The sequence below is a fragment of the Ambystoma mexicanum genome, chromosome 3p (genome assembly GCF_040938575.1).
Source record: "Ambystoma mexicanum isolate Mex_15411 chromosome 3p, UKY_AmexF1_1, whole genome shotgun sequence".
Classification (NCBI taxonomy): Eukaryota; Metazoa; Chordata; class Amphibia; order Caudata; family Ambystomatidae; genus Ambystoma; species Ambystoma mexicanum.
The window spans coordinates 1,235,782,650-1,235,809,341 of NC_090925.1; the positions used below are offsets into that span (position 1 = coordinate 1,235,782,650).

At 51.3% G+C, this 26,692-nt stretch overlaps 1 protein-coding gene across 6 annotated transcripts in view; it reads right to left on the reverse strand.

The window, feature by feature from the left end:
- The window catches only part of ATF7IP (activating transcription factor 7 interacting protein), an 813,149-nt gene that overhangs the window by 243,164 nt on the left and 543,293 nt on the right, over window positions 1-26,692 (reverse strand). For all 6 annotated transcript variants that reach the window (XM_069652710.1, XM_069652711.1, XM_069652713.1 and 3 more), the window contains one exon: window positions 25,191-25,340. In XM_069652710.1, coding sequence (XP_069508811.1) covers window positions 25,191-25,340 — 150 coding nt within the window. The remainder of the gene's footprint in view (window positions 1-25,190; window positions 25,341-26,692) is intronic.

Consider the following 26,692-nt stretch of genomic DNA (forward strand, 5'->3'; position numbering starts at 1 on the left):
CTTTGCCAAATAAGACGGTAGGTTCCACCGGCATATTAAGTAGTGTAGCTTGGGTCTCAAGCCAGACTGGCGCAGCCAAACGTGACGCTTGATTATGGTCCCCTCGGCAATAATCCTGCCGGCATTGTCTGCGGCATCTAGGTTGTTTTTAAGAATGCAGCTGGATGGAGGGTGGGGGGGCCGGAGGTTGTGGCTTGAAGCCATGACAGTCGGTTCGGCTCCGTAAGAGCTCCCGGCTAAAGCCACGCATCCAGCCTTAATGCACCAGTGAAAGAGGGTCCCCGAGTGATCCAATCGGGGCATCTGATGCCCAAAGCGATGGGGCAGAAAGAGGTCTAACCCCCCCAGCACTCAACGACGCCTAGAACACGGGATAGACTGAGCTGGTAGCAGAGCCGGGGGCAGAATTAACCCACTTCCAAAATGGCGGGCGTCATCTTCAGACTCAACTCAAAGTAGCGGGAGGCACCGAGGTGAAAGCAGCCCCTGAGCAGGGGAACCACTGACCTGCTTCGAGGGGGGCCACCACCACCGCCGCAGCACTTGGAGCAAGTCGAGCACAGGCTACTCCATAAGAGGTGCCCCAGTCGGACCAGCGGAGGGTGCGGTCATCGCCCAGCGGGCGTCGGAGCTGGTTCCGAGGTTGCGCACCATCGTGGAGCCAACGCTCTGACCGGGTGCAGACACCCTGGAAGAACCCCAGGAGGGCTGCCAAACCAGCGGCAGCAAACCGGAGTGCGGAGGAGCTTCCACAGCCACGAGAGGAGCGGAGTGGTAAGCGGCACCCAGCTTAACTGCAGCGTTCCATGGGAGCCGACAGCAACCCAGGCAGCACCATGCTGAAGAGGTGAGGAGCTGCAGCGACCCACTACCCTTACAGAGGAGTAACAAACTCCAGACACTTGAGCGCCACAGGTGTAAGCGGGGAACAGGTAGTCCCCAACGCGGAGCGGGCTGAAGCCTGCACCACACAGGGCACACTGGCCCGGTGAAGAGGGCCACTGCCCCAGCCCACGCACCCGCTCCCACCACGAAAGCAGTGCCAGACCACCCACTCTCTACCCAGGCCCCCACCTCAATGCCACCTCCCACCCAGGAGGGTAGTGAACTCCGGCCCACAGGACACAAACACTGGGCAAGCGAGGACTTGGGGGTCCGGAGGCCTCCAACAACACGACAGGGGAGACAACTCTATAAGAGGTACCCCAGCCGGTCCAGCGAAACGACGCCGTCAATCCCGCAGCAGGAGGCTGAGCTAAACCTGACGCTGCACATCACCGTGGAGCCCTCCGACGGTCGGGGCACAGGCACTCCAGAAGAACCCCAGGAGGGCTGCCAAATCAGCGGCAGCAAACCGGAGCACAGAAGGGCCTCCACCGACACCCAGTTCGGCCGCAGTGCTCCTTGGGAGCCGACAGCAGCCCACGTAGCACTCCGTGCTGAAGAGGTGAGGAACGGGAGAGACCTGCAGCGACCCATCTCCCCTACAGAGAACCAACAAACCCTGGGCACTTGAGCACCACAGGAATAGTGGAAGCTCGGGGAACAAGTAGCCCCCAACGTGGAGGGAGCCGCAGCAGTCTCAGGCCTGCACCAGAAAGTGCACTCCAGCCCGGCGAAGCGGGCCGCCTCCCCAGCCCATGCACCCACTCCCACCACCGAAGCAGAGCCAAACCCACTCACTGCCTGGGCTCCCACCACAACGCCACCTCCCCCACCTAGGGGGGGGCAGAGAACCCTTGCCTACAGGACATGGACACTGGAGAGCGGGTTTCTGGAGGCCTCCAACAACGAGACAGGGGAAAGGAGGCCCCGGGGCGCCCGGCCACCATCAACACCCTAGCCCTGACAAAGCAACATGCCGGTCAGCAGAGAGAGAGCAGAGGGACTGCTCAACAGCACAAGCAGCCGGGGCACCCACGCACCAACCCCAGACTGGAAACACTGGACCTAAACAGCACTTCATGAGGGGACAGAAAGCCCCCCAAAGCAACACCTACCAGTAAGCCCCAAGCCACACTACAAATCCAACCTGAGGAACCAGGACGCATCGTCACCCTCGCTGCAAGGACCCCGGAGGAGACCCCACCCCAACAACACTCAGACAGGGTCAAACCACCCGCCAGCAGCCATACCCAAGCCCACCGGGCAATAACGCAATCAGCGGCCAGAAGAAGATGATCCAGGCCATCCCTCTGGGAATCCTGCCCACTGGGCTGGTCCTGTTCGACGCCAACGTGGAAGATCTAACCGAACATTCCCCGATGGGGTCCGGTGCCAGCAACACGCAAACTCACAGGGGAACCACGGATCCCCCTGCACACCGGAGTGACCCACAACCCGGGAAGCACGCCATCTGAGGCCGATCGCGCCCCCCCCCCCCCCTGTCCAGGTCATCTGCACTAGCACCACAGGGAAGAGCAGCACCCAGGGAGTCCCAAAGGGCAAGCAACCTTCTCACACTTGCAAGCCCCCCAATTGAGGAGCGCCCAACCAAAGGCAGCCAGGCATACCCGGACAAAACCCCCCACCCTAAAGCCTGAAAGCGAACACCCAACCCATTGCTCTCACCTGCAACCCCAGCTCGCGGCATTCCAACAAGTGCGACAGACCGGAACTCACCCGGGCTCAAAAGACAACCAAACAAGCGGACACAGAAACCCTGCTATCCACCCCAGCAGCAGACAGACCAGAAGAGGGGACCACCCAGAGCCAGGGGAAACTAGCACCGCGGGCTCGCAAACGGAACCAACCCGGGAAGCCCCGGCCCAGTCAGTCACGAAATCAGACCTCCAGGACCTTCTGGCAGCACTAACCAAGGAATTCCAAAGGGGCACTGAAGAGGTTAAGAGCACCATCACTGACCTGGAAGCGAGAGTGGGAACTGGAGACAGGGACAACAGAGCTGGAAACAACCATATGCGAGCACAGCAATGAGATCGAGAAGGGAACGACAGGTTAGCAGCATTAGAGGCCAGGTGCGAAGCACTTGAACTCAAACAGGAGGACTCAGAACCGCTCCTGCCGCAATCATATACGTCTGAGAGGAATCCCCACATCTATCCCAGAAGTAGAGTCTGAACATTACGTGAGAGGCCTCTTTCACTTTATCGTAACTCTACCAGACGACTCCCCCCTGGTGCTCGACAGGGTCTACAGAACCAGAGTGAGATCCAACTCCTCAGCCCCGCCAGATGTCCTTGCTAGACTACACTATTTCAAAGTCAAGGAAGAAATTATGTTGGAAGCGAGAAACTCCCCGCGAATACTATTCAGAGACGCCTCCATCTCCCTATACCAAGATCTGGCATCATCCACACTGCTGAAAAGGAAAGCAATGAAACCAGTCACGGAATCGCTGAGTGAGAAAGGCATACCGTAGCACTGGGCCTTCCCCACTGCCCTAATCTTCACCTGGAACGGGAGCGTCCGCCACATACGAAAAGTTCACGAAGCAGAGAGATTGCTAAACCCAGATGCGGGATCAGGAGCCAACGACGAAGAGGCCCCCTCAGAACAAGAAGAACCACAGAACCCCAACCGCTTGTGGTGGAGAGTTGAAAGGCAGCACCGGAGAATCAGGGGTCCCTCACTCAGAGGGAAACGCCCAAGTAAAGATGGCTAAAGCGGGGTGATACCGACGGCCCAAACCCTCGGATCCAACGAGCACCACCAAGCTCCAAACGTCAGCCACGGCCGCTGGCCACATTCTGCAACCCGAAGCAAGACAACACTCTAATCTCACATTTAACGTTCACCGCCATACAGCAGAGGCCTAAACGCCCCACCTTCAGCAGGATGCGTTGGCCCAGCTGGAGTCCCCGTTGGTCGAAGGCTGACCCAAACGACCAAGTTTTGTTCTATTAGGGGTGGACACTATAAGGGGCACTAATCACCATGACAGAACCAAACTCAATCGAAGGACACCCACACGGGCCAGTGCAACAGAGCACAGCAGCACACCATCCGCATCCTTAATTAACATATTATGGAGAGGCTGATGGTCTACTGGCGAATCGGCCACTGGCGAGTCCTGCTGAATTGGTGAGACCAGGTTATACAACTGCTCGTCATAATTAGGATCAGTCTCATGATAGGTTTCATTATCATCCGTGTCTGTATGAACTTCATACAGATCACCTGGGACTGGACTCAGAAATAGGGAGTCTATCAGGTCGAGCATTCTTAGCTGGGAGGTGGAAGCCTCAGCTGTAGGTGGTGTGCTCTGGAAGTTTTGGTATGCCTGTGGGTTTTTTCTGAAGAAATTGGTCAAAAAGCTCATCCTACTCATGACCCCGCCTGTCTTCAGCAGTCCATGTTGCTGAACTTGGAATGACACCAGGGTATTGAGGGGCAAGGTCCTGTCCTAGGGGCGTTTGATGGGCTGGGGTCTGCGGCTGGCCTTTGTTCTTTAAGGCTTCCTTCAAGGAACCTTCCCCTCCTGGGGGACAGAGTGTTTCTCCCTAGGAGTAGGGGTAGATGTGTCCTTATTAGGCTCATTATGATTGGGGCTCTTGGCATGCCCCTGTAGACCACAAAGAGTAGATGCCCTGGTTTTGAGCCACGTCGCCAGTCGGACGTGCCAATCCATCATGCGCTTGGAGAAGCCAAAGCAGATCTCGCAAACTTCTTCCTTGTGCGTCGGGTGAAGACAATACAGGCACTGGGGAATGCTTGTCCGTGAAAACATTACGCAGACAACAGCTGGTCTAGAGCTTGAAGAGGGAAGCCACGTCTTTCTCCGACATGACCTGGCGCGGTGTAGGCCTGATGGCCTTCTGGAAACTTCCAAGAAGAAAACACACAACGATTTTGCCCTTGAGGGGCAATGAAAGATGCTGGAAAACAGGTCCCCGTGAATCGGACTGTTAGGCAAAGTTTGTATGCAGTACCCTTTGGGAACACTACAAACTATGACTACAGGTATAGGCAACCCAACTGTCATGATTCCTGCCCCTCATGTCCCCAGCCCTCCAAGATGTCAGGCTGGAGCCAGGGCACGATCACCTACATGGCCCTCAAGGGCCTCTCCATCCCTCCAAAGACCCACTTGGAGTCAGACTTGGCGCTTGTGGCACCAGACTCACTCACTCCCATAGGATAACACTGGGGATTGGACTTGTAGTGCATTGATGGGGACAAGATGGATGCCCCCACATACTTCGGTTCCCAGAACTGCATGTACAGTCTAGTCTTTTGGGTGTGGTTCAGCCCAGAGACACCTGGGATACCCAGAGACTATTTAAGCCACACCCAGGCTGAGAAACATGCTTTGTTTTCTGCACCTGCAGCGTGACACTCACTGTGTTCAGATTGGTCTCCAGTAGGCCTGCATCTTTCTTCTGCGCTCCAGCAAGAACAAGAACACCGTTAGGAACAGCCTTACTTTGTGGCGCTTCTGCCCATCATTCATCGCTCCTTCTGTTCTGCGGGCATCTTCGGTGGTGTCATTCCCATCCTGGCACGCCGCTTCCTAAGGAAAAGGGAAAAGAACAGAAAAAAGGCATTAGTAAGCATTCAGCAAATCTTCGCTTATTTTTAAAGACTGTACGAGCTTCAAACGCTTGCCTGAATCCCAGCCGCTCTGGGGGAACTCTGTCTCCGGAACTTCTCATCCATCTGCAAGAGGGAAAAGACACTCCAGGTTAGCGTGGAAACATCTAGAGGCGCCGCATACCGCGCCTACTCACCGCATTTCTTCTTCATAACCAGCATCCACGTTGAAAATGTCGCGGCACCTAAAAGACACAGAAAAAGAACTCCGTTCAATACAAATACGAAAGGGTCGCATCGCGCTTCACGCTCTCGCTCGCCTTCAGCACTACTAATCTCAGCAGCACGTTGCCATCCCCGGACGCCGGCCATCATCTAAGGAAGGAAAGGAACGAAGTTAGAGAACTGTTCAAAAGACTCATTATACTTACCTGTCGAACTCTTGCCAGTGAAGTAACTAGGCAGCAACGAGCCCGCATCAATCAACGCACCCCTGCGCTGAAAGCAGGATGGAGAGCACATTTTCCAAGAAAACAAGGTGAGCTGTGGATCAAAGGGAAGGGTTGGACCCCGGGGAAGAAGGGGTTCAAGCACACAGACAATAGGGAGTTAAACTCTACCAATCCTGTGTTTCAGGCCCAGTCTCCAGTCGAGTAGACTCCAGGGAAGGGTTTGAGGTCGTAAGAGGTCAGAACAGGCTGAGTGACGTCCCCGTGGATACCAGGTGAGCGTTACACCAACCTTTGGTACAATCTTGTACTACACAGTTTTTGGTAGCGTGTTCAGCAGCCAGGCTTATCTCAAGAGGGGAAATAGTGGAGTTACAAAGATTCAAAGTTACAGGTATTCAAATAAACTCTAGTATTCTGAAGGGTACCTGGTTACTGCCTTGCTCTGCCCAGGTTGGTACAATAGTATCAAAAAACGAATGAGCAAGGTCGGGTCAATCTCTGCTGAAGAGTAACCACTGCTACACCCTGAGTGGATGACCCGGGTGAAACTGTTCATCTGCACAAAAGGGTTTTATTTTGAAGTGCAGTGGTGGAGTAATACACTGGTATTTTTTTAAACAACATAGGGCATTCACATTTGAGGACATACAACGTGTAGTACCTAAGTAGGAATGATCAAGTAGTCAATATTTGAGACATCTACTTGTACAGTTTGTTCATTCTCTATAGGTTCCTTGGGAAGGAAGCTTAGAGAATTCAGTGAATCATAAATAGAGTGTGGGCACAATCGAGAGTTGAACAACATAATACATGTCAACACAACAGTGTTTCGGCCATTTTGCGTGGAGCTAGGTGAGCTCTAATGGTGTAGGCCTTCATCAGGACAGGAGTGTCTTTACGAGTGGAGGGTCCTATGTGGTCTGTAGGAGTGAAACAAAGAACGTGTCAGGATGTACGTGGTTAGCAAAGATCTAGCAGAGAAAAGTTATGAATACTATGTAGGGCAGATGCCAGTGCTTACCGAATCCGAGGATCTTAGTGGCTCAGATTAAGAGGTCGAAGGATCCACTTCTTTAGGATACAGTCATCTTGTCAACAGGCGCGGTCACATCTGTAAGGGGATGAGGAAGTAGGATTACTAAATGGCGCCCCAGGGGTGTGGTTCCTCTCTAGCCCATAGTTAGTGTGTGACTAGGGAGGTGGTGGTGTAGGTCTTAGCAGATTTGGTGAGAGTAGACCTAGTGGTGGTCCCACTAAACGTGGAGTGCGCTTAAATGGGATAAAAAGGGCTTCTGTGGAATAACAAAATGCCATTTATCAAGTGCATAGAAAACTTAGTGCAAATCTGTATTTAATACAATTTGATTAAAAAGACTGCCCCTTCTCATCGGTCCTGGGGGAAGGGTGGACCGTGATCTATGTCGGCTGTGCAAGTTCTGGATTACGGTGCCACAACACGGGTCATGCAGCCTATGGTGTAGGTGGCATGAAGGGCTATGGGTATTTAAATGTGCAGAGTCATGCTGTTTTAGAGATTCCTTACAGTGAGGGTAGGCATACCAGTTTCTGTGCATGAAGCCACGGGCAGTAAAGCTTACCTATTGTCAGTGCATTCAGCTGCCAAAGTCTAGTCACCTTGCATGACTTGCATTTTGGCCCATCTGACTGCCTGCATCAACTCCAAACAGGCATTTAGGTAGTCACCCCACCACAGGGCCCCTGTTCTTTAACATGGCCCTGGCCTGCACTTAACACACTTGCATCCTCGACATCCGAGACGTCACACTGCTGCTTCAACGATCTTGCCAGCTGAATGCACTGACAATAGGTAAGCTTTACTGCCCGTGGCTTCATGCACAGAAACTGGTAGGCCTACCCTCACTGTAAGGAATCTCTAAAACAGCATGACTCTGCACATTTAAATACCCATAGCCCTTCATGCCACCTACACCATAGGCTGCATGACACGTGTTGTGGCACCGTAATCCAGAACTTGCACAGCCCACATAGATCACGGTCCACCCTTCCCCCAGGACCGATGAGAAGGGGCACTCTTTTTAATCACATTGTATTAAATACAGATTTGCACTAAGTTTTCTGTGCACTTGATAAATGGCATTTTGTTATTCCACAGAAGCCCTTTTTATCCCATTTAAGCGCACTCCCCCTTTAGTGCGAACACCACTAGGTCTACTCTCACCAAATCTGCTAAAACCTACACCACCAACTCCCTAGTCATACACTAACTATGGGCTAGAGAGGAACCGCACCCCTGGGGCGCCATTTAGTAATCCTACTTCCTCATCCCCTTACAGACGTGACCGCGCCTGTTGACAAGAGGACGACTGCATCCTAAAGAAGTGGATCCTTCCACCTCTTAATCAGAGCTCCACCTCTTAATCTGAGCCACTAAGCTCCTCGGATTCGGTAAGCACCGGCATCTGCCCTACATAGTATTCATAACTTCTCTCCTAGATCTTTGCTGACCACGTACATCCAGACACGTTCTTTTTCTGTTTCACTCCTACAGACCACATAAGACCCTTCACTCATAAAGACACTCCTGTCCTGATGAAGGCCTACACCATTAGAGCTCACCTAGCTCCACGCAAAATGGCCGAAACACTGTCGTGTTGACATGTATTATATGTTGTTCAACTCTTGATTGTGCCCACACTCTATGGGCCCCCCACCTGTTTATGATTCCACTGAATTCTCCAAGCTTCCTTCCCAAGGAACCTATAGAGAATGAACAAACTGTACAAGTAGATGTCTCAAATATTGACTACTTGATCATTCGTACTTGGGTACTACACTTTGTATGTCCTCAAATGTGAATGTCCTATGTTTTTTGAAAAATACCAGTGTATTACTACCCCACTGCACTTCAACATAAAACCCTTTTGTGCAGAAGAACAGTTTCATGAGAATTCTGTGACCACCCACACAAGGGGTCACCCACTCAGGGTGTAGCAGTGGTTACTTTTCAGCAGTGATTTACCTGACCTTGCTCATTCGTTTTTTCAAATAAACTCTTACACTCAAAGTGTCTTGCATAAACAATTGATTTCTCAGCCAGTTATAAATCCTTCTTCAGAAGGGAGAAATAGAATAGTAACAAATATACTTCAATACTGTACACTCTGAGTTTCTGGATCAGACAAGGCCATTTTGGGATGGCCCACACCCACAAGTGACTTCAGTAACAAGGGTGCCGGGGACATTAATACCTTACCGTTACCATACAGAATACTCAATAGTTTGTAAAAGGCAAAGGTTATTAGAACACAAGAAATACAAATATTCTTAAGCAGGGCAAATACTTTCAGATAGCGAGAGCAGAGTCATTCAATTCAATAGGCTAAGCCAAAGTAAATGGGCAAAAGTCTTTGTATAGGATGCAGCACTTCAGGTAAGTAAATGGAAAAGTCTTTGCACAAGTTCTAGGAGTCTTTGATAAAAAGAAGACCCAAATGTATGGCCACCAGCCGATTAGACTTGTAAATTGCAGAAGTACATGCACTTACACAGTAAGGAGCAAGTTACTTACCTGTAACTGTTCTCCAGCATGGGTCTGGCATGGATTCACATGCTTATGAGTATTCCCCGTCAGGCTGGGAATCCTCGGTAAAAAGAAAAAATCAGTTTTGTTTCTGAACTGTCTTTCTACTAATAACCAATCACTGGTCTCTGGGTCATACTGCCCCCAGTCAATGACTGCCCTCTACCTAAGCCCCTCCTCTTCAGTTTTGGTAGCTCGTAAAGTGGCAGTAAGACCAAGCGAAGAGCCGCAGAGGGGTAGGCGGGAGGGTTTGCATTTGAATCCATGCCCATGAATAAAGAATACATCGCAGTACACACATTCACAAACACGGGAGGTGGCAAGGCCATTAAGCATTTCAACATCAAGCATCTCTTACCTCCTCTCCTTCACCTTCAAGCGAACAGGTTGTGCAGCACTGCTTGGTAGACTCTGGACTCCTCCCTGGAATCCCAGTCGACGCAGTAGAATCTTGTGAAGGTGTATGTCAACCTCCACGTAGCAGCCCTGCAGATTTCCAGCAGGGGCACACCAGACAAGAACACCAAAGTTGCAGCGATCGCTCTGGTCGAATTGGCTCTCGGACGGCCAGGCAATGGTCGGTTTGCTAACAGATGACAATGGGTGATGCAGCCGGAGAGCCACCTGGAAATGGAAGCTTTGGAGAGGGCCTTCCCTTGGTTCACAGGGCCAAAGTTCACAAACAGCTGTGATGCCTTCCGGAATCTCTTTGTGCGGTCCATGTAGAACTTCAGCGCTCTAGCCACATCTGCGAGTGCAAAGTCCACTCAGCCGGCGACGAAGGCGACGGGAAGAAAACCGGTAACACCAAGAGCTTGTTGAGATGGAAGTCCAACGGCACCTTGGGCATGAAGGAGGGGTGCGTCCTCAGCACGACCCTCGTTTCGTGGAATGTCAAGTACGGAGGCTTACAGGAGAGGGCCTGGATCTCTCCCACTCATCGTGCAGAGGTGATGGCCACAAGAAACGCCATCTTCCACAATAGGAATTTCAGAGGTGTTGAATCCAGAGGCTCGAGTGGCTGACCCATGAGCCTAGTCAGCAGCACATTGAGCTCCTACGCCGGGGCCGGAGCCTTCACCGGCGGGAACGAGCGGAAGTTCTTTCATGAACTCCTTATCCAGGTGGTGCAACCACAGCGATGACCTCCCCGGAGTTCTGGTGTAGCAGGAGATAGCTGCCAGATTAATATTGATAGAAGCGTGCGCCAGCCCGCCTTGGCCAGCGACAGCAAGTACGGCAGGACTTCTTGAGGGTCCGTAATCCGTACAGGGTTTATCTTCTGTGCATGGCACCAGGCGGTGAATCTCTTCCATTTATGTCTGTAGCACTTAAGAGTCGAAGAAGCCCTGGCCTTGGCAAGTACCTCCTTGCAGTCCGCCGGGATCTCTTATCTTCCGAACTCTAACGCTGCAGGAGCCAGGCCTGTAGGTTCAGCGACCCCGGGTCGTGGTGCAGAATTGTGCCTCCTTCCCTGGCGAGAAGATCTGTGTCCGCCGGAAGCTTGACTGGAGAGGACGCTGACATGTCCAGGAACCATATCGGCCTTGGACACGCCGTTGTGACGAGAATCATCCTGCACCAGGACCGTCTTTGTTGACTGAGGAGTCACAGAAGTAACGGCAACAGGGGGTAACGCATAGAGGAACAAACCGTCCCAGGGGAAGGAGAATGCATCCCCCATGCTCCCCGGCTGGGGATACCTGCTGGCGAATCTCAAGCACTTGGTGTTCGTCACTGTCGCAAACAGATCGATCTGGGGATAGCCCCATCGTCGAAACAGCAGGTCCACCTGATCCTGCCAAAGCTCCCACTCGTGGCAAGAGCGCAGCTATCGGCTGAGTGAGTCGGCGATAGTGTTCTTCACTCCTGCCAGATGAAAGGGTACCACAAACATCCCTTGGGCGACGGCCCAGTGCCATAGGTCCTGCGCTTCCTTGGAGAGTTGGGGATCTGGTGCCCCCCTGCTTCTGGATGTAGAACATCGTGGTGGTGTTGTCGGTGAAGACACGCACCACCTTGCCCTTGAGGGATGGAAGGAAGGACCCTGGGGCCCAAAACACGACCCGGAGCTCCAGGACGTTGATGTGCAACGACTTCTCCTCCGGGAGCCAAAGGCCTCTTCCGTGGAGATTACCGGTGTGTGCGCCCCATCCTTCCAGGGAGGCGTCCGTTGTCACAGTCTCCTGATGTGCTGGGGTCTGAAAGTCCATGCCCGCTGCCAAATGCGCGCGGGCGCCCCACCAACCAATCGCTCGACGGAATGTCTGAGGGCGATCTTGTCCTCGAAGCTTCCCGACACTTGTATCCAACGGGCGTCAAGGAACTCCTACAGCGGCCGCATCCGCAACCTGCACAGCCGAACGAGGCAGATGCATGACATCATGCCGAGTAGTGACTTGATGAACCTCACCCTGGCGACTTCCATGGTCAACAGACATTGTACCTTTCCCCGGATGGCTTTTATCCCGTCCTCCGACGGTGAAGCCAGGCGCGCCACCGTATCGAGCCTGGCTCCCAGGAACCAAGCGTCCTGCAATTGCACCAAGCAGGATAAAGCATAGTTTATCGAGGACCCCAGTTCTGTGAGCAGGTGGACGGTCCTCGCTGTGTGTTCGACAGCGAGTTCCCTCGACTTCACTCGGATGAGCCAATATTCCGGATAGGGGTAGACGTGGACCCCCTGCAGGTGCAGCTGCGCCACCACCTGTGCCAGGCACTTGGTGAAAACCCTTAGATCCGACTTCAAGCCGAAGGAAAGGGGCTTGCATTGATAGTGCTGTCCTTGGACCACAAAGCGCAGAAACATTCCATGCCCCTTGTGTATGGGGATGTGGAAGTAAGCATTCTCCAAGTCCAGCAACAACAGGAAGTCTCCTTCCTCCAGCTGTCCCAGTACGCGCTTAAGAGTGACCATCCGGAACTTCTGGGACTTTATGCATCTGTTGAGGCGGTGGAGATCTAGAATGGGTCGCCAACCGACGTCTTCTTTCTGACAAGGAAATACCGCGTGTATAATCCGGAGCCTCTTCGGGACGAGTTCTATGGCGCCATTTTTCAGCATCGCTCATACTTCTAGAAGCAGTTGTGGAACGTGGTTTTCTTTCCTGGCCACAGGTGGAAAACAGGGACACTTCCTTTCGAACTCCAGGGTGTGTCCGTGGACCAGGGCATTCAGCACCCAACGGTCGATGGAGATGGACTTCCATACGCCAACGAAGTTCGCCAGCCGGCCTCTTACTGAGGTGCCCGTGTGGGGGCCCGACATCAAGGCCGGTGCAGTGCTGCTTTGCCGAGGCCGTACCGCCTTGGGCCCTTGGAGATGACGACCATTTCCTTCAGCTTTGCTGCGGCCTCTGTAGGCCTCCTGGGACGAAGAATGGGGCGCTGGACGGTACAACGAAAAACTGCCACCTAACCCTTTAGAGGCACCCTGTGACTTGCCTCCAGGAGGTCCGAAAGGACGGCCGTCGCTGCTGGAGTGTGACCAAGGCACGGGCCATCTTGGTGTCTGCCTTGATGGCCTGCAGTGACTCGTCCACCGTCTGGCTGTACAAGTTGTCCCCGAAGGGCATGTCCAATACCCTCGTCTGGACATCCTGGCAGAAGTTGGTGGCCTTGAGCCAACCACGCCAGCGAAAGCAAATGCTGTTGCCCATCTGGCGGAACCCACTGTCGGCGATGTGCGTGGCCACCGGGATGGCATGGTCCACAGCCCCCTCGCCTTCTTGTAGGATTTCAAGGGCCTCCAGCCCTCTTGTCTGGGAGGAAATCCGGGAGAGGGGTGATTTTAAACCACAGCTCCCCGTCGTAGCGGGCCACAATGGCGAGAGCATTGGCCGTCTTAATGGTCGTCGCTGCTGACGAGATGACTCGTCGTCCCATGGCATCTAGCCTCTTTCCCTTGCCGTCTGGTGGGGAAGTGGAAGTAGATGCCGCCAACCCTGCAGATTTCTTCCTGGCCGCCGCCGAGACGTCCGGGGAAGGTTGCGCTCCGAGGCACTTCGGTGCAGAGTCTGCAACACGGTATTTCTTCTCATACCGGTCTCTCTTCGCTGGGTTCGAGGATGGGTTCTTCAGGAGCTTACAAAATACTGGCCCCCTGCATCACACGTTACCGCTATTGAATGAAGGGGTCCCTCTCTTGGTGGGAACTGAGATTCCCATTATTACGCAATCTCCCACCCGGCAAGGGAGGGTTACGCTTATCTTAGCTCAAGTTGAGCCTTTGGGTTCGTTCCCCCACTGATCCTTCCCAGTGGTCAGAGTCTATGGCTAACATTGCAAAAGAGTTACTCGCATGTAAAGATCCTTTTGGACATTGGCGGAGGCCTTGAATAATTGGTCATCGAGTTTTGGATCTTCTAAGTCGAATACTGCCTTCCAGACATATGGATCTATCTGGTCAAGCACTTTTCCACAGATTCCTAGAGTGAATGTTGCAGGTCAAGCACACATACAAAGGGAAATAGACTATGGTACTCAAACTGATTGTGGTAGTAATGTCACACTAGCACCTAGTGGGGCAGTTTTTGATTCCAAGGAAAAGAAAAAAGGATAAGAATATTTCCCACAACACAGTTGGCCCACATGAAACCTCACCGTTGGTAGTGCGAGATAATTTGAACCCCGTACACAATAAGGGCAATAAACCTACATCTCTGAATACTAAACTGAAGAGAGCACTCTCCCTGAACTTACAACAAAACAAGTCACAAATGCCAAAAATAAAGGATGTGAACACACAGGACTTTATAATGGACCAAAGAAATGTTATTACAACCAATATCCGAAAAAGTGAAGGAAGAGAGTCCAAAGAAGCCCTGCGCAACACGGTTCTAGCCTGGATGCGTCAGAGAACAGGTCCAGGGGTGGTTAGACGCGTGGACCTAATCATCATTTGCAGGATACATCTGCATGACTGGTGTTCGCAACCCAACAGTGATAGTATTCTAGTGGGCTGTGGGGCTAGCACTCTACCCTCTTCTTAAATGCTGTAAATATTTGCCCAAAGGGGCTTCAAACTGTAATTTGATTCTCTAAATGTTACAGTCCTTCGTCAGATATTTTATTTGTGCATTTTCTCAATATAAATACGGTGTTAATGACCAATGTCAGATAGGCTGAGTGATGGAGACTGTTGCTACTGTCACATCACTATCTGTTCTCCCTATGGGATTTTCTTTTAACCATAATATGTATAGTCTATGTATTTATGTTTGTTTTTGTCCACGCCATCACACTTATGGGTCTATTGTGCGCATTACAAATGTAAGTAAAAGTAAAGTAAAGGAGGGACAGTCCTTCAACCCAAATGTCGAAAAGCGGGAGCGAGAGCACGGTCTTCCTCTTGGCCTCTCGTCGCTGATAAAGGAAACCCTCCTCCTTTTCCTTGGGGGTGAGCTGAAACAGCTTTGAGGCCCTAAAGATCATGGCGTGGAAGGATCCAATCTCGGTGGGGGAGGGGGGTGGTGGGGTGCGGGGGGGGGGAATAGCCCTGGGTACCAGCGACAGGAGATCTGTTCAGTCGTCATCCGTACCCGTCGTCGCCGGCTCTGTCTCGTCCCTCGGACGAGGTGATAGAGGGGAGGGATGGTACGGTGGAGGAGGATTTACTCGTCTCCTCTTAGTTGGTGGATCCTCCGACGGTTTAGGCGCCGGGTGGCCCGTCAGCGTGGGCAGCCTTGTCCATATCTCCGTGCACAGGATGTGCAGAGCTTGTAGGATGTTCTCCGATCTGTCCGTCGGTGGTGGAGGCGGTTGCGACACGAGTGTTGGCGGTTCCTCCCCGCCCTGTCTTACCTCGTCGGTTCCCTGGTCGCTCTCCTCATCTGCCTTGTCAGGGTCCTTCCAGTAGAGCACGGTCTCGACGCCCTTCTCAGGCACTGTCAGGTTTGAAAGCTCCTACTCGTAAGAGACCTCCGGTTCTAGCTGGACCACTGCACCCCCCCACCCCCCTCACAGCCAGGGGCGACGGTCTCGGGCCGATGATCGGCATCTTCATGGGAGTCTTGTCAATGAGCACGAATGACTATTCTCTCTGGGCAGGCAGGCAGGGAAACTCATCTTGGTGGGTGTCTCCTGGGAACCCCCATCAGCGGCCTTCACCAGGGACGCCACCACTCCCTCAATAGACGCCTTCGCCTGGTGAAACTTGGCCTTCATGATCTTGGGCGCATCTGAGGCCGTCACCGTGGGGTGGGGGCGATCAGCACCTCGCTCCCCCTTGGCTTTCTCTGCCAGAGTTGATCGGGCCTTATCCCAAATCTTACCCGGTTGCTACGACTTCCTTTTCTTCGCTGAGCCGGAGCGATGGCTCGTGGCAGCCACAGAGCCTGTACCAACGGCGCTCCCGGTGCCTGCAGACTCACAGTGCTTTGCCTTCTGTTGAGCCCCCGTCGCCGGAGCGCCCTCAAATGTCTTAGAAGATAGCTCAGATTACCTCTTGGGAGAGAAGTATGTTGCCGTGGCTCACCTGCCGCCGGGTTCTTGTCTCCAGCCACTCAGGGAGCCACTTGCGACGGTCCTTCATGGCGCAGGAAGGCATGTCCTTTCAGAACACACAGGCCTCCTCCACGTGCGACTTGTCCGAGTGTAGGCAGTAAATGCACCAGGAGTGCCCACCCTCCAGGAAAACATTCCGTAGTCCACATCCCGGGCAGATCCTGAACAGAGGCGTCGAGTCTCCCCCATCTTCGACCATCTCCACGAGGGGTAGGCCTCAAGAATCTTCTGGAATCCTCCAAGAAGTGAAGTTCAACGAAAAATCACCCTTGGGGGGGGCGTAGAAGCTTCCGAAAACGGGTCCCCCTTAATCGGATGATAAATCGGTGGAGCTTTAGGCTCAATTGACCGAAAAAACAATATGCAGTAAAAGCTGGAGAGCTATAGCACGAGGACTCCCAACACTTGAACGTGCAGTAAAAATCTGAAGATGGCTGTCAGAGGAGGGGCTTAGGCAGAGGGCAGTCATTGGTTGGGGGCAGTATGACCCAGAGACCAGTGATTGGTTATTATTAGAAAGGCAGTTCAGAATGAAACAAACTTATTTTTTTCTTTAATGAAGATTCCCAGCCTGACAGGGAATATTCATGAGCATGTGAATCCATGCCAGACCCCATGCTGGAGAGGAGGTAAGTTCTCTTAGGCTAGTTTTACAGTACCTTAGTAAAGAAGTAAGAGATGCAGCTGACTACTTCTGTTCCTGTACAGTTCTGCAGATCACACTGTTCCTGGGCCTCAGTCGTGGGGACAAGAGTGAGGACGTTGGGGGACTCCTGCACTGTAGTGGCACAGTCAAAGCGGACAAGCGGCATACTTTACTTTCAGTGGCTTTTTCGCGTTTCAGCTCCTTGCGGTACAGCAAATGGCAATAGGCGCAGTTCCTGGCTGTCAAGGTGGACTTTCCTCACATCTGAGGTCCTGCACTCAACTGAGGGGGGTCAGGCTTGGTCAGTCCTGTTTCATGGGAGGCCGGCTTACAAACGCACACAATCTGGTGACCCTCTCCTTGGCTCTACGATTTCCTGCAGCAACTTTGAGGAAATTCAACCAGCTCTGAGATGGGTGTCCAGGTGGCTTACTTGGGAGATGATTGGTCCCACCAACTCAAAGGGAGACGTTGTCCTTGCAGGGCTTCTCCGTCGATGCAAGCTTGACGATTCAGACCTGCAGCAGGGCTTCACCGGGCAAACCAACGGTCCAGGAGTTGCAGCAGCTGTCCTCTTCAAGCTGCTCTTCGGTTCCTTTGTCCAGTGGCTGCCTTCCAAGCCAAAAGACTCACCTTTTATTCAGTTCTCTCCCATTCATTCCAGCCTAGCTGTCACACACCCAGCAGGGTGGCTGTCCTTGCCGGATAGTCAGCCAGCCAAACACCAGAGTGTGCATTTGGGTCTCCTAGGAGACTACGCACTGGGAGTTCTGGGCACCTCCATCACTTCCTGCCTGCCCCAGACACTCTGGAGCCAGAGGCGGGTTTCACTCCTGAAGGCGAATGAACAAAGACCAAACCTGGTTTGGAGCGCAGATGAAAAAAACTCTAGAAGGATCTTTCCACAAAGACCTGGCGAAAAAAGAAGACCGGGCATCATTTTAACAAGAATAGCTGGACGCCATTTTGAAAAAGATGGCTCCTGTGGTTAACGTTACCGGCTCTGCAAACCGTTGTGGTAAATGCAAACCTTGGTAGTTCAAAACGAAACCACTGCCACCAGCCAGTCAATTGAGGAAAGGGTAACATAAAAGAGGTTACATGAGCATTTAGACACAGGGGATACCAAGTAACCCCTCCAGCACTCTCTTGTGAGATAGGGTGTGCTGGTCTAGCAAGTACAATGCTAAGTAGAGTCAATTTCACTTGACCGTTCTGGGAAGCAGTAGTTTATCCCAGAGAAGGTACTTAAACCTTGGGAAATCTAAAAGACTTCCCTGTGTCACTACACTGAAGGTGCTGTGTGACAATTGAAAAAGATGATGCCTATGGAGTTTGTTAGACTCCATAACCGAAAAGACAGAGGTAAAATTCACACAAAAAAACACGAGAGAGTGGGAAAAAGGCTCACACTCTTTCCAGGTTAAAAAAATCAAGTCCTCAAAATCTAGCAAAGTTGCTGGCGGTCTTTAAGGTAGAGGGAATTAGCACATTTTTGAGAATGCTCGCTAACAAAGTAAAACATGCATTACTTACCGTAAAAGCATTTCTGATGATTGTATCTGCTTAGATTCACATGCTGTGCATATGGTCCGACATCCAGTGGTAACCGCGGAGTATTGCATCTTGTCTTTCGGGGGACCGAAAGGGGACGTCGGCATATGCGTGTCTGACGTGTGTAGTACCCAAAATCCCTCACGCGCCAAGGTCCCTCCGATTGTATTTTTTCTGCCATGAGGGAGCCCACGGCTATAGTGAGTGAGTACATGGAGAGAAAGTAGTAAGAAGTCTATGTTCCTTCCACCCCGAGCGGGGGAGGCAGGGAGGGCGCATGTGAATCAAAGCAGATACAATCATCAGAAATGCTTTTACGGTAAGTAATGCATGTCTTCTGATGCTTGTTAATGTGCTTAGAATCACATGCTGTGCATAGACTAGCGAGCAGTACCCGGAGTTGGAGGTGGGTTGTGAGAAGGAACAGTAGAAAAAAGATGTCTTAGTACTGCTTGTCCCACCTGAGAATCAGACCTAGAATGGAGTGTCTAGGCAATAGTGTTTTGTAAAGGTGTGTACAGAACTCCAGGTTGCCACTTTGCAAATGGACTTTAGGGGAACATTTGCAATGAATGCTATGGATGCCCCAGTGCCTCGAGTAGAATGTGCTCTAGGCTTGAAGGGCAGTTCTCTCTTTGCAAGAGCGTTACATAGTGTGATGCATCTGACAATCCACCTTGATATTGCTGATTTAGAGACAGGGTCCCCATCTCTACCAGCTGCCACTGAAACAAAGAATTGTTTAGTTTTCCTCAGTGGTTTAGTTCTATCCATGTAGAACATGACTGCCCTGCGCACATCTAGTGTGTGAAGGCTTCTTTCAGCCATGTTAGTAGGTCTCTGGAAGAACGTGGGTAGTTCGATTGACTGGTTCACATGGAACTTCGAAATACATTTCGCCGCAAATCAGGGATGTGTGCGCAGAACTACCTTATCTTTGTGGACTGTAACAAAGGGGTCCAAAACCGAGAGGGCCTTTAGTTCGCTAACTCTTCTGATAGAAGTGATAGCTACTAGAAAGGCTGTCTTGTGGGTCAGGTCTTTCAGACTAGCTTTATGCATAGGCTCAAAAGGGGGTCCCATGAGCATAGTTAAAACCACATTTAGATCCCATTCAGGGGCTAGGTGAGTGATGGGGGCTACATTATTTTAACCCCTTCCATAAAGGCTTTAATCACAGGTATTTTCCACCACGACACCTTCTGCTGTGACGTGGTGTAGGCTGACGAGGGTGCTAGGTGAACCTTTAAGGAATTGAAGAATAACCCAACAGATGGGTTAGATATAACACAATGTGTGAAGGCGAGCAATTGGTGGGATTGACGCCTTTGGAACTGCACCAGATGACAAAATGTTTCCATTTGCTGGCATAGCAATAACGTGTGTTAGGCTTTCTTGCCTCCCTCAGTATGTCCATGCATCTTTGAGGGAGTTGCAGATGTGCAAACTCTATGACCTCAGGAGCCAGGCTGCTAAATTCAGAGTTTGTGGGCATGGGTGCGGAGTCTTCCCCCTGTCCTGAGACATGTTGTACGGGCAGGGCAGCTTGACTGGTGGGGAGAGGGACGTTTCCATCAGGTGTGCGAACCAAGGTTGGCGGGCCCACATGGGAGTCACCAGAATCATGGTGACTGGTTCCTGGTGCATCTTGTGTACTATCTTGTTCAGAAGTGGAGTTGGGGGGTGGGGGGGTTTGGGGCGTAGACAAATTTCCCCGACCAAGTTATCCAGAGACCGTTCCCCTTGGATCGGTTATGGGGGTACCTGGAGGCGTAATCTTGGCATTGGGCATTCTCCTGAGTAGCGAACAGGTCAATCTCTGGAAACCCCCATTCTGCGAAGACGTTGGATACAATGTCTTCCTGCAGTCGCCATTCGTACTCTTCTGGCAGAGGAAAATCCTGCAGAGTACGTCTGCCAGAAGATCGAGTTCCCCTGGAACATGTTGGGATATCAGGAATATCTTGTGTTTGAGAGCCCATATCCAGATGTTCTGGGACAGCTTGGATAGCCCTGGAGAGTGAGTGCCCCCCTGTTTGTTCAGGTAATACATTGCTGTTGTGCTGTCGGTTAAGACCAGCACTGTCTTCCCTTGCAGTTGCTCCTGAAAGGCTTTCAATACTGCTAGTAGCTCCAGTAGGTTTATATGGTTGGACGCTCCCTGAGGGGACCACACTCTGTGTGCTGTCTGTTGAAGCAGGTGAGCCCCCCACCCCATGAGAGATGCATCTGTCGTGAGAGTGGCTTCCACTGCAGGGATGGTGAACGTTTTCCCCTTCAAGAGGCTCTCCCTCGACCACCACTGCAGAGAGAGCACGAGGGCTGGCGAGACAACTAACAGATCTTCCCATTGTCCGCTGGCCTGACACCACTGGCTGTTGAGCCACTCTTGCATGGGACGCATGCGCAGCCGCGCGTGTGGAACCAAGTATATGCATGACGCCATCATTCCTAGCAAACTCATAGCTTTGCGTACCGTTACCTCTCGACTATCTACATACTGAGGAACCTGAGAGAGCATGTTCTGAACCCTCTCGCTGGAAGGGAAGACTAGACCGTCTTCCGTAGGAATTAGAGCCCCCGGAACTGTTTTACTTGGCTGGGGACTAAGCTGGATTTCTTTTCGTTGATAGAAAATCCCAGGCTGAACAGTAGGTCTGTTTTTTGGTTGTTCAAAAAACAAACGTCGAACGAGTCCCCCGTGATGAGCCAATCGTCGAGGTAAGGGTAAACTGGAACTGAAAGTCTGCGCAGGTGTGCCGCTGCCACTGCCAGGACCTTGGTAAACACCCTTGGCGCTGAGGCTATGCCGAAGGGGAGTACCTTGAACTGGTAGTGTTTTTCCTGAATCACAAACCCTAGGAATTTTCTGTGCGCTGGCAGCATTGAAATATGAAGTATGCATCTTTCATATCCAATGTTGTCATGAAGTCCCCCTGTTTTAGCAATGGGATCATCTCTTGCAGTGTTACCATGCAAAACCTCTGGGGCTTTATGAACTTGTTCGCTGGGCGCAGGTCTATAACAGGACGCAATACGAGATCCTTTTTGGGTACAAGGAAGTACACTGAATAGATACCCTTGTTTACCTGAAGAATCGGGACAGCTTCTATGGCATCCTTTCCCAGCAGCACTTCCACCTCTTGGATCAGGATCTGCAGATGTTCCGGTGAAAGGCGTTGATGTTTTGGCGGCCTGAACTGTGGAGGTCGGGCGAATTCCACACAGAAACCGTGGGCGACCGTCTTTTAGACCCACTGGTCTGAAGTTACCCCCTCCCATGCCTTGAGGAAGGATGTTAATCGCCCCCCGACCGGGGAGACATGGGAGGGGACCTGGACTTGGTGGTCCTTTCTGACCAGAAGTTGACGCTCCTCTGGAGTTGGGAGCCTCTGCCTCTATTCTTTCCGTGCTTCTGACCCCTCTGGGGGCAGTAAGTGGGGCTTGCAGCAGGTTGACTTGAGTTGAAGTTGCCCGTGCCGAAGTTGTTTTGAGCGGCGCGGGCTTGTCCTCGAAAGGACCGCCGAGAATTACTGCCCCTCTGTGAGGGGGGTTTCTGGGAAATCTGGTGCAGCGACTTAATAGTCTTGTGCTCCTTCTTGGCTGTCTCCAACGCATCGTCTACCGCCTTCCCGAAGAGGTTGGCCTCTTCTATGGGTTTGTTGATAATGGATGCCTGGGTCTCAGGCCTGAAGCCCGACATGTACAGCCACGCGTGCCTCTTTAGGAGAGTACCCTGTGCGAGAGCCCTGCCTGCTGTCTCTGCGGTGTCCAGGGTATTCTGTAACACATTCTGATTGGCAAGTTTGCCCTCCGAGACAATGGCGAGAAGCTTGGCTCTGGTTGGTTCCGGAACCTCTTGAAGTAGGTTCCATTGCGCGTCGACAGCTTGCTAGTAACGTCGTGTTATTGGCAATCCGGACGGTATAGGCCGCCGCCGACGTAACCCGTTTGCTTAAGGCATACAACCTTTTGGACTCCTTGTCCGGGGGTGACTCTCCCGTGGCAAGGGGAACCCCTGCCCTCTTGCGAGTGTTGGTCACCACCAGCGAGTCTGGGATTGTGTGTCCTTTGATATAAAGCGGGTCGGTGGGGGAGGGTCGGAAAAGTTTTGACCCTTGGGTTCACAGCCCTAGTCTGAGCGGGTGTGAGTAAGGAAGGGGCCAGTTGTCTCTTTACAGAGCTCAAGAGAGGGATAGACTGGCTTGCCGGAGGCTTTTAATTAATAATGTCCTCTGTGAAATCTTGTTCGGGCAAGGCTTCAAGCGTGGCAATTTTAAAGAATTCCGCTGCTTTTTTCAACATGTTGTTGAAAGCCATTTGATCATCCACCGGGGAAGCTTGTCGAATCGGGGTGGATGGGGGAGAGTCGAGGCAAACAATATCAGAGTTGTGATCGTCCTGCTGGGTGTCCTCCCAGTTGTCCATTGCTCCTTGATCTTCCCCATTGTTGTCCAGAAAAGAAGACTCCTTTTCTTCTGTATAGATGTCTCTATAAGTGTCCATCTGGACATCTTCTTGATAGTCAACTTGGTGTTGGACATCTAGGTGTTGGACACCTAGTGTTTGAGGGTTAGGGTCTACCCGAGCTTTTTTCGACGGAGGTTGATCAGAAGCCGTGAAAAACTGCTCCAGCCGATCCATAAACCCCTCAAATTGCTCCGTGGTCCACTTGGATGACCCAAATGGACCTAGCTGAGTAGGAACCGTGTTCCCCGTCCTAAGGCGTTGAGAGGATCTCCTCAGGGTGCTTGAGAGGGGTACCTGGCTTTCTTCGTAAGAGTCTTCAGATCATCTTCCCAATCCGTGGAAAACTTTTCGGCGGATTGGCCCATAACTGGGCGGAACAGGTACTAGGCCCACCGCCGTAGCAATCCTATTGATGCTCTTACGGATAGTCACGGAATCTTCGGGAGACAATGCCTCCCATTATGTGTATGCAGTGAAATTGTCTTCCGCGGCTCAAGCAGCGTCAGCGGATGGCTTCTCGGGTATAGGCCTACTCTTAGTTTTCGGGCCTGTACGGGCTTTGGAAACCTTGGAATCCGTCAAAGTTTCTTGTTCTGAAACTTCGGCGTGTGCAGTTTGGGGAGTAGCGCCCTTGTTATGTTTGTTATGCCCAGTCATCATGCGCTGCTGTGGATGCGGGGAAGACTTCGGGTCAGACCGATCCATGGGCGCCGCCGAAGTTTCCGGCAGACCCGTTGGCGCTTTCGCCTTCTTCAATGAAGTCATCGAGGAGGGCGCTTGGGTTGTGTACTTTGTGCGATGCGATTGTACGCCCCCGTCACTGGGTGTGGTCCCTGTAGCAAGACCGGAGTCGAGCCTGGAAGGGTCAGGGACGGGCATGGCGGCCCTAGAATAGTCCGCCTCATGGTCTATAACGTCTGCGTTGGACATTTGGTCATCCGATGTACCCCCGTCACTTTCGGCTGGTGTCAGGGGAGGGAGGCTCCACGCGTGACATTCCGTACGCGGCCCACCGCTTCAACTGGCGCTCCTTAAGGGTTTAAGGAGTTTACACGCCGAACACCGCTTTTCGTCGTGCTCTAGGGGGAAGACAAGCGTTAGACGTGTGCTCGTCTTTCCACGGATATCTGACCCTACACACAGGGCAGAATCTAAATGGAGTCCTTTCCATAGCAGAAGGGACGGGTGACCAGACCAAAAAGGAAAGCAGTGGAAAAGAGGAAAGACATAACAGTATGGAAAACCCCAAGCCCACTCTCCCTACTGTGTAGGACGGCCAGAAGGCGCGACCACGTGGAAGTCCGAACGCCGGATCTTAGGCGCCGGAACCCACAGCCGTAGACGATTCCCCCCGTAGTCTTCGTCGAAGATGTTCTTGATGGGCAAAGTGACTTAACGGGGAATAAACCGACAATTCGGTAAGATAAACAATGTCTCATTTAGAGTTTCGCTATAGGGCGACAAGTTATCTGGGCGGAAAAAAACAATGAGGGACCCCGGCACGTGAGGGATTTTGGGTACTACACATGTCACGATAGGGATAGTGTTTCAGACACACCTATGCCGACGTCCCCTTTCGGTCCCCCGAAAGACAAGATGCAATACTCCACGGTTACCACTGGATGTCGGACCATATGCACAGCATGTGATTCTAAGCAGATTAACAAGCATCAGAAAATAGGGGTTTCAAAGCCTAAAAAGCACGAAAAACGCAGAAAGCTCTAAGCTCCAAGACCGAAACACAAGGACTCCCGACACTTGAATGTGCAGTAAAAAACTAAAAATGGCTGCTAGAGGAGGGGCTTAGGAAGAGGGCAGACATTGGCTGGGGCAGTATGACCCAGAGCTCAGTCATTGGTTTATAGGAGAAAGACAGTTTATAAACTAAAGTGAAACTTTTTTTCTTTTATTGAGTATTCCCAGCCTGATGGGGAATATTCATGAGCATGTGAATCAATGTCAGACCCCATGCTGGAGAAAGGCAATTTATTGGGAGAAAAACCATGTGTCCCTGCTAGTTACGTCCATCCTGCCATATACCCGACAGGTATATGGAAACTCATCTCGCACACGGTAAAGGTGAGATTTATGAACATTATTCAGTTCTCTTGACAATTATTCAGTCAAATATTCAAAAATGCAGTATTTGCAAGCATGGTGAAGGCAAGCTGCAGAAATGCATCAAATGCGACAATACGATGATTAAGCATGATTAAGTAAATGGCATTTGTTTCTATGGTTAGGACAAAAAAAAAAAATATGTCAAAGACAACACAAAACCAAATATGGAAAAAATATGCTATTCTCGAACATAAAAACAAAAGATCTGGGTGTCATAATCTGCGACACAAACAAGGCAGCCAATACACAGTGCCTCAAATTAGTCCTTAAAAGTAACTAGCATCATTGAGAGTGCCATTTATTTTCAGACTTCACAGCAGCTGCATATCCATAAAATGCCTCCAAAAATACCTAATGTACAACATTCTTTTACCCCACATATGCTTACTTCTCTGCTGGATCAGTTTCCAGTCCGGCATAGGCCTTGCTGGCGTGGCAACAGTGAGAGCCTGGGAGGAAGGAGTTGGTGCAATACGCTGAAGCGCTTGGTTAGGAGCAGCTTGCAGTGGTGGTGGTTGTGTTAGCAGTTGCTGTGGTACTGCAACAGAAAAAGAAACAAATACCAACAATTACACCAGTGTAAAAGAATAATTAAGTCAGACTGGCATGAAAGAATAGATTGAAAATAGAACCTTAGACAACAGTAACATGCATTTACAAGTGCTAAGGAGATTTATCAGTTTATGTTGTAAAGGTTCTTATACCGCACACTGTCACCACCTGTGTGGTCCCTTGGCACGCTAGCGAATCTCTAAGGCAAGAGTGTAAGGGGGGGTTAACAGGCCTGAGCAGGAGAGAGCAAGGGAGCAGTGTTGTGCTCTGGGAAGCTTCATTTCGGTTTACACTGTTTGCTGAGCACAGGCGTGTTTTTCAGTTGGTAGCCGTCATGTGCTGCTGTGTGAAGCTATGCGTGGTTTGTTTCGTTGTTGTGTTATGCTTAATGCCCTCTCCCTAGTGAGACCCCCAGCATATTTTTCTGGATGTTTTTCTTGTTCTCCTGAATGAGGGGAGCCTTAATCCCCCCTTATTCATTATTTCTAGCTCTGATCATGGAACCCCTGTTCTGCATGTTTTATTTTATGGAGTAATGCTTTCCTCCATACCTTTTTAAAAGGCATCTGTGTTTCACTTTTGCAGCACATAGCACCCTATGTGCAGTGTTGATGGGCGCCCCTTTTTATGTTCTTATACCTTCCTTTAGAACTACTGTTCAAGGTTAGAAAAATACTTTTTCTCCTTCTTAGCTTTTCCTTGAGAGATCAGCACACCCCATCCTAGGTGGAGTGCTGAATTGTTACCTAGTATGCCCTTTCTCACAGCACCTGCACCAATATTGTTTGCAGTAACAACCCTATAGTTATTGTTGGTAACAGTGGACATGTTCTACTGACTTTTGTGCTATTTTCCACCGCAGGCTGGACTCGCAGCTATGCACAGTAGGGTCACCTTTGTTCCAACATGGTTGCTCCTTTCTTTTTTCGCCATTTCTCGTGTGGTTGTTCTTTATTGGTCATTCTACCATCCTGGGAGGGGGAGGTCTGATTTGGATTTCGTCTTTGGCGGGAACCCTTTGTGTAGCTGGCTGAGGTTACAGTGCGTCTGTGAAGACAGGAAGCATGGGAGGATCCCGGAATTCTGCTATCCTTTTGTTAGGGAGAATTCTCATTTTTGTGCTAATTTCCTTCAACTATAGGAGACAGCCAGCTCTTCTGGACTTTAGGACTTTAAGTTTAACCATGGAGTGAGTGAGACCTTTTTCCTCACTCGCTCGAGTTTTGACCTGATTTGGATTATGTGCTTCCACTGTTTTTGGAATCTGACAAACTCCATAGGGATCTACTTTTTGTATGGTGACGCACAGCACCTTCAGTGCAGTGTCACAGACAAATC